A 7,884-nucleotide genomic window follows, 5' to 3' on the forward strand; every position below is an offset into this window, starting at 1 on the left:
GGTGCCAGGCTGGGGGTGCCCGGTGCTGCGGGGAAGAGGGGTGCCAGGCTGGGGGGTGCCCGGTGCTGCGGGGAAGGGAGGTGCCCGGTGCTGCGGGGAAGGGAGGTGCCCAGCACCCCCACCCCCGTTGGCAGCCGTTGTGTAGCCGTGACTCAGCGGCAGCGGCAGCAGGATGGTGCAGCGCTGGCTGGGAGGGTGGAGAACAGCACCAGGCTGCCCCCTAGAGCAGGCAAGGCCCAGTGCAGGCTGCCGGCCTCACCTGGCTGCTGTGGGGGCTCACAGCTCGGCGGGGGGCTCTGTTCTGTACCTGTCCTGCAGGCTGACCCCCCTACCATCAGCAGACACACACTCACCACCATTGTTACACTATGAGACACACTCACTATCATGACACAGACACATGCACTCACCACCATTATCACATGGAGACATACACACATTCACTCACCCCCCGCTTATTGCCCTATTAAACACACACACACATCCTCATTACACACCGAGACACACTGTCATGACACTGACACACACACTCACCATTCTTACACTGTGAGACACACATGCACTCACTATTGTTACACGATGGGAGAGACAAACCCATGCTATCATGACACACACTCACCATTATTACACTATGAGACAGTATCATTACATCATCAGACGTGAATGCACACACACATCCTCCTCAGACACGTACCCGCTGGCGCTGGCTGGCTGGAGCCTTTACTACTTTGGACAGGACATCAGTGGGTGGCAAGTTTTGGACAGAAATACTTCTCAGTTGGCTTTGGATGAACTCCTGTTTAACTTGGGGCTTTCTTCCCTTCACTGTAGTAATTCTAGTTACTCAGAGCAGCTGTTCTGAGTGCCTAGGTCTTCCTGGGTAGCAGGGTGGCACAAATCTCCTCCTCGGGGCATTGAAGCAGGTGCTTTTGGCCCAGGTTTGTGCAGACTCTCATGTTAACACTGCATCTGATGCAAACAGAATACTTAAGGCTGTACAATTGGAAATGGAGAGCTAATGACAGCGCATGGCAGGTAGTTGCCGCACCCAGTCCATGTCTGTATGGGCCAGGAGCTGGGGGTGCTCACAGCATGCTAGAAAACAAACCTGGGTTCCCAGAGTGGCTCTGTAGGAAGGAGATAGACCAGGCAGAGCAGGGATTTCCTGGGTTTTCTTTCTTGAAGCGACTAGTTTCGCTCTGCAGCGTGATGTAACCCTTCCATCGTCTTGTTCTGCAGATGAGTCTAAACGTGCAGGCGATCCCTGTAGCGTCTCCACTGAGGAAGAAACGGCTGGACTTTGAGGATACCCCTGACTCCGAGCCCTCAAAGCCCAAGCACCCACGGTTGGGTCCCGTGTCAGGCCTCACCCCATGCCTGCAGCCCCTTGTGCGGTCCCCTTGTGCCGTGGAACAGGACTCCAGGGTCTTGCAGATTGGACCGTACATCCTTCTGGAGCCCAGGGAAGGGGGCCGCTGCTACAGGGCTGTGCACAGGCCCACGGAGGCGGAGTACAGCTGCAAGGTACAGCAGGGTTTCTGGTGCCAGTCTCTGCTCCCCCCCCACAAGGAAATCAGAGCCTGGTCTTACTGGAGAGTACGTGCCCTGGGGAAGTCTGTGGGCTTCAGATTGTTTATGGGAAAATGCCACGGCACTTCATGCCCTGGTGGAGATGTCCCTGGGGGCAGCTCTCTGCGGACACCTGCGCCAGGCCCCCTGGCACTGCTCTGTTAGACTGGCAAAGGGGGCAGGTGGGCCTCAGGGCCAGTATGGGCTGTGGCTGCAGAGAACAGCATTGGCAAGGGGTTTGTTTGGAAAGTTTCTCCATTCCCAGCTGGGGTCCCCCTCAGGTTTATCAACTCCCCTTTCCAGCCTGTTGTCCAATTCTCACCCACGTCCTTCCATGAGCAGACAGGGGATGGACGGACATGTCCTCTGATGCTGGGCAGGGAAGATACGAGACCCACACTGGGGCTGGTGGGTTCCTGGTCCATGGGTCCCCTCTCCTTGCGTTTCACATTCCTCCTAAGCAGTGCTGTCCCCTGGTGGCTACATTGTGAAATTTAAGAACCCTTGGACAGCATGGCACACAAGAGTGAGGTACGATACTGCAGCTCGGAGACCCCCTGCCCCCACTTAGACAGAGCCCTAGATCCCTTGCGGCAGCAGGACTGTAGACAAGAGGGAACGATTGCCCTGAGGCCTGTGCACGGCCCGGACCGCACCAGCCCCCGCCTTTCTTTCCGGGCTGCTTTTCCTCATGCCCAGTGTCGTTTCTCTTTTAGGTTTATCCGGCAAGGAGTTACCCAGAGACGATAGCCCCTTACGGGCACCTCTCACCCCACCCCAATGTGGCCCAGGTTGCTGAGGTGATCCAAGGGGACCAGAACGTCTACGTCTTCTTCCAGCCCGGCGGAGGTGACATGCACAGCCACGTCCGCCGGTGCAAGCGCCTGCCCGAGAGAGAGGCCGCTGGGCTCTTCCGACAGATGGCCGAGGCGGTCGCCCACTGCCACGACCACGGGGTCATCCTCCGAGACCTCAAACTCCGCAAGTTCCTCTTCGTGGACAGGGAGAGGTGAGGGCTGGCGTCCAGCTGAACCCTTCAGCATCAGGGGCCCCACAGCGGGCTGGATGGGGAGCAGGACTCCGGGGTCCAGTGCCTGGGAGCCCAGGGCCGTTTTCCTCGTCCATACGATCATTGTGCAGAGCCCAGCCCAGGCTCTGGAATGAGCTCTCCCTGCATGCGGCTGCAGCAGCCTTGCTGGGACACAGGCTGTCTGACCCCGGGAAAGCCGGGGGAAGGGAGAGACAGCAGCTTATCAGGGCTAGTGGAGGGAGGGGTTCCTGGGAATAGCAGGAGCCTCACTTCCATTCGAAACCTGTTTCTCTAGCCAGGCTGAGCCCACAGGCCCCCTGCATGTTGCAGATGCTCCTGGGGCCTCATGTTTTGTGTCCCCGGGGCCCCTGGTCACAGCGGCATGGCAGTGAGCTAGCAGACCCCTAGAGTATAGCTCAGGGTCGTTCTGGCTGCAGCTTTCGCTCTGGGCCCTATTCCTTGCATAGCTCCGCAGAGGTCTGCTTGTGCCGCAGGGAATTCAGACCTTTGTATCCTTCCAGAGCCGCCAGGGCTTCGCGCTAAAGCCTCCTCCGGTGGCGCCTCCCTCCAATCCCTGTCTTGGTCACTGAAGAAGTTCGTTCCCACCTAGTTTTCTGGGGCGGTACCATTGTCTCGTGCTGAGAGCTGCCGTCTGGGAGGCAGGACTCCCGGGGTCTGGCTCTGTGGCCTACCTCCCTAGCACGGTTGGACTGCCCAGCGGTCGACAGGCTGATTTACTGGCGCTTTCCCTCTTTCTCTGCAGCACAAAGCTGGTGCTGGAGAACCTGGAGGACGCCTGTCTTCTGAGCGGCCCGGATGACTCTCTGTCGGACAAGCACGGCTGCCCGGCGTACGTGGGCCCGGAAATCCTCAGCTCCAAGAACTCTTACTCAGGGAAGGCGGCTGACGTGTGGAGCCTGGGCGTGGTGCTCTACACCATGCTGGTGGGGCGATACCCCTTCCAGGACACTGAGCCCGCCATGCTCTTCAGCAAGATCCGCCGGGGCGTCTTCTCCATCCCGGACGGCCTCTCTCCCAAGGCCAGGTGCCTCATCCGATGCCTCCTGCGCAAGACCCCGGCTGAGAGACTGACGGCCCGGGAGATTTTGCTCCACCCCTGGCTAGCGAGCGGTGGTGCTGCCTCCGAGGATTCCTGCACAAACCCCTCTGGGGAGCAGGGGATGGAGCAAGTTGTGCCAGACACCTGGAGCCAGAAGGACGAGGAGGAGGAGGAGGAAGATCTGCACAGTTAAGCATTCAGAGGATCCCCAAGGATGCATTACAAAAGGGGCCCTCCATGCCCCCAGGGAACCTTAGACTGTCAGATGCCCCAGGCGAGCTGGGGCTGGTGACTGTTTGTCTAAGGGGGGGCTGCTGCTCAGATCGGGATAACGCTGTGGCTGTGTCGGCCCCAGCAGGGCCCAGATCCAGGACTTGCAAACCCAAGTGCCTCAGAGGGGGAGCTGTGGTTGTCCAGGCGCGTGTCTGAATCCTGCAGAGCGGGAAAGTGCCTTAGCCTCTGACACGGCGATTCAGGGCGGACGGGACTAAACGGGAGTGAGCCCCGAGCGAGCCCCGGTCTAGGGGGCTCCCACTTACTCGTGCCAAAGAACTTGTTCAAACTCTGATCACCAGCAGCGCCCTCCCAGAGGGATGGTGCGTTTCCCATTCCCAGACTTGGGGCTCCGGCGGCAGGGAGCGGCTAGGGAACCGAGGCAGGCCCTGGCCTCTCCGGGTTCTGCACCAGTCCCTGTGGCTGCGTAGAAGCAGGATGGGTGCAGAGGGGGCTGAGCTCTGATACCAGCTTCCTGAAGTGGGGGGATTGGGGGGCCCTTTCCCAGAGGGCACAGGCCAGCGGGCATGGGAGGGTGTTTGAGGAGCTCCTTGTCTTGTCACCTGGGAACTGTGAACTTTGCTGTAGCCAGGGCAGCAGCTCCGGGGGGCTTGGAGGGTAGAGAGGTTAATGGGCAGAGCAGAGAAGGGAGGGGGGATGCTGGGTGGGAGTGTGAAAAAGACGGGGGAGGGGGGCAGGGTTCCAAGGTCACGTCACAGCAGAGCCCAAGAGCTGGATGCAGCCTGTGTAACCCTGTGGGCCACCTCCCCTTCCCTTTGTAGCTGTAGCCCGTACAGACTACAAGTCCCAGCATGCAGTGCTCACCCTGAAGCAGAGGGGAAGGGGACACGCTATGCTGGGGTGGGGCACAGGTCTATGCTAGTAGGGAGGGTGACTACGGCCTGCCCCATTTGCCAGGCATTGCCCTTGGGCTCCTGGCAATGAGCAAATAAAGCTCCTGCCCAAGCTGTTCCCGGTGGGGCAGAGAGTGAGCCCTGGCTGGCGTGGGGGCACTATGAGGTCTCTGCACTATCGTGCCATGTAGCCTCCCCCCCCCCCCATCTTGTGCTGTGACTGCAGCAGGCTGCCTTGGCTTTCTAACCTGCCCACTGGGGACCCTGCCCTCTGCTCCACCCCAGGAGCCTGTGCCAGGCCAGCCCTGCGCCATCCCCTCAGGCCAGGGGGCAGGGGGCTGGCAGCAGCCCAGAAGAACTTTAACCATACGTATCTCAGGGAGTTGTGAGGCAGCTGGTTTCTGGGGAGCGGCCGGCGTGCGCAGAATGGACCGGCCTGCTCCATCCCACTTAGCCCAGCCGGGCACCTGCCGCTCTCCCAGCGCAGGCCCGGGGCCTCGCCTCGCCTCTCCCGGAGCTGGGCCTTCGTAGCGTGTGTTTTGTACCCCAACCATGTGTCGACACTACAGGGCCCAGCCCAGGACTCCTTTGTACACAGCACCATGTGTCTCTCTTTCTGTCCTTTGACAAATAAAAGGTTTGTACCACTGGCTCCTTACCTGTGCGCTGCCTGGAACTTCTGCGCCCTGGTGCAGCAGAGATGGACTCTGGTTTGGCTTTGCAAAGGCTCCTGACTCTGTGTGAACCCAGCCCGTGCAGCTCAAGGGGATTTGGATAAAGTGTTCCTGGTCTGGATCCACCTCCAGGACTTGTATTCAGATTCAGACCTCTTTGTGAGTCTAACAACCTGCCCCTGCCAGCACCAGGCCTGAGTGCTTCAGCAGGATGGCCAGTGTCCCCTGCACCTGGCATGTCTGGTCAGGCCGAGCTGGTTCTGGGGCCAGGCGCAGGAGAGCACGGGGGGGGGGGGCGCGAACGGAGGGCTGTGCTTAGACCCCTCTGTCTGGCAGAGTAGAGGGACAGGGGTCTAAGCCGAGGTCTTCCCCAGTCTGCAGCAGGAGCTCAGTCAGTTTTCCCCCGATCTCCAGTGGGGAGGAGCGGGCTGTGAAAGCTGCAGAAGGTCGTTCCACTCACCCCTCGGATGGTCTAATCCTTTCCCCAGAGAGATGAGGAGACGCCGGTACCTGCGAGGCTGGTTTCGTGCCATGCCGGGGCCTGGGTGCCTGGGGGTTGGAGAGGAGGCTGGGGATCATTTCCAAGCCAAGCTTGGCAGCCCTGGGGCTCTCTGGGCTTCCCACTGAGGAGCACAAGCAGAGCTGCCGGGACACAGCCAGGCGGAGGCACTAGGGGAAAGGTGCTGGGGTGAGATGTACCTTACACTGGGGCTAGGGGCAGGACTGACGCACATCCTGCTCTGAACGGCCCCCGGTTGGGGCGGCAGGAGAGCAGTTTGGCCCGCGGGATGGGGTGAAGGATGAAGGTTCAGAGGTTGGCCATGCAGCTGCGCAGGAAGGGGCAACGGGCCGGTCCTCAGCCCAACCCGGCCGGTGCAGGAGGACAGCAGAGCCCCCTCGGAATTGCTCGCCGCTGACCCATAACCTCTTGCATTAGGTGAGGGGACATCCTCTCCTCCGCCTGCTGCCTGGTGTCCCTGGGGCTGGTCCTGGGTTCGCCCCTCTCCCCTTGCCTCACTCACACTTTCCTTTGTTCGTTGGTAAGTACACAGCCCTGGGCTCCCTCTAGCAGTCAGCCAGTCCCAGCCCTGGGGCTCCCCCTCGTACAGACAGACCCAGCCCTACCAGCAGGCCGTGTTGTCTTGCTACCCACATCCCTGGGAGCTGGGACTGAACACCCCACGACTCAGTCATGGCTTCTCCACCTGCCTGTCCCTCCTGGCTCAGCGTGCGCGGGACTGGGGGCCCGGTACGGGAAAGGGAGAGAAGCCCTGACGTGAGGCCCAGCATAGAATCGCAGAAACGTGGGGCTGGAAGGACCCCGAGAGCTCATCCAGTCCAGCCCCTGCCCTGCGGGGCAGGACCAAATAAACCTAGACCAGCCCTGATGGATTTGTCCAACCTGTCCTTAGAAACCCCCAAGGAAAGGGATTCCACAGCCTCCCTCGGCTGCCTGTTCCAGAGCTTCATCACCCTTAGAGTCCGAAAGCTCCAACCATTTAACCAAAACCTCTGTGGCTGCAGATTACGTCCATTCCTCCTTGTCCTGCCTTCAGTGGACGTGGAGAACAACTGAGCCGATTCCGGCCTCTATAATGGCCCTTAACACATCTGAAGACCGATACCAGGTCCCTGGGTCAGGCTCTCGTCTCTAGACGAAACGTGCCCAGGTGATTTAACCTGTCCGCACAGGTCAGGTTTTCTAAACCTTTTACCATTTTTGTTGCTCTTCTCTGGACTCTCTCCAATTTGTCCACATCTCTCCCAAAGTGGGGTGCCCAGAACTGGGCACGGGACTCCAGCAGAGGCCTCCCCGGTGCCGAGTAGAGCAGGACAATGACCTCCCGTGCCTTACGTACAACTCTCCTGTTAACACCCCAGAAGGATTTAGCTCTTTTCACAACTGCATCACGTTGACTCACGCTCAGCTGGTGAGCCTCGGTGACCCCCAGCAGCACCACCTAGGCCTCATTTTGTAGCCGGGCATTTGATTTTTCCTTCCTAAGTGTCAGACTTGGCATCTGTCTTTGCTGAATTTCCTCTTGTTGCAGCTCCACGGAAGGTGACCCTGGGGCTGGATGGCGCCGCGGCTCTCACTAGGCCTCCCAAAGTCCTGTCCCAGCCTGCCTCAACTCCCTGCCAAGCCCTGCGTTGGCGCCTTCAGGGCAGGCCTCCCCTTCCCTTGCTTCAAAGCCCAGCACGGCCCTCCCCAGGTGGCTTGCGGTGAATGGGAATCCCCGGGAGGCCGAGAGGGTCGGAGCCCCTGCTCCGCAGTCTGTGGGTGGGGGAGCACCTAGTGAGTCCTCTCAGCTGGCCGGCGGGCCGTGCCGTGCCGCGCCGTGGGAGGGCCGGGGAGCTGCACTTTCGGTTTCTGAGTCCCCTGCAGCTGCTTCTGCGGTTTTGTTCCTGTTGCTCTCAGCCCAG

General features: G+C 60.2%; 1 protein-coding gene across 2 annotated transcripts in view; it reads left to right on the forward strand.

Moving 5' to 3' along the window:
• Positions 1 to 5,438, forward strand: part of TRIB3 (tribbles pseudokinase 3) — an 11,504-nt gene extending 6,066 nt beyond the window's left edge. For both annotated transcript variants that reach the window (XM_034787827.1, XM_034787828.1), the window contains exons 2-4: positions 1,240 to 1,524; positions 2,286 to 2,578; positions 3,363 to 5,438. In XM_034787827.1, the coding sequence (XP_034643718.1) occupies positions 1,240 to 1,524; positions 2,286 to 2,578; positions 3,363 to 3,852 (1,068 nt within the window). In that variant the 3' untranslated portion in view covers positions 3,853 to 5,438. The remainder of the gene's footprint in view (positions 1 to 1,239; positions 1,525 to 2,285; positions 2,579 to 3,362) is intronic.
• The last annotated feature ends 2,446 nt before the right edge of the window (positions 5,439 to 7,884 follow it).

The sequence above is a fragment of the Trachemys scripta genome, chromosome 12, assembly GCF_013100865.1.
Source record: "Trachemys scripta elegans isolate TJP31775 chromosome 12, CAS_Tse_1.0, whole genome shotgun sequence".
Lineage (NCBI taxonomy): Eukaryota > Metazoa > Chordata > Testudines > Emydidae > Trachemys > Trachemys scripta.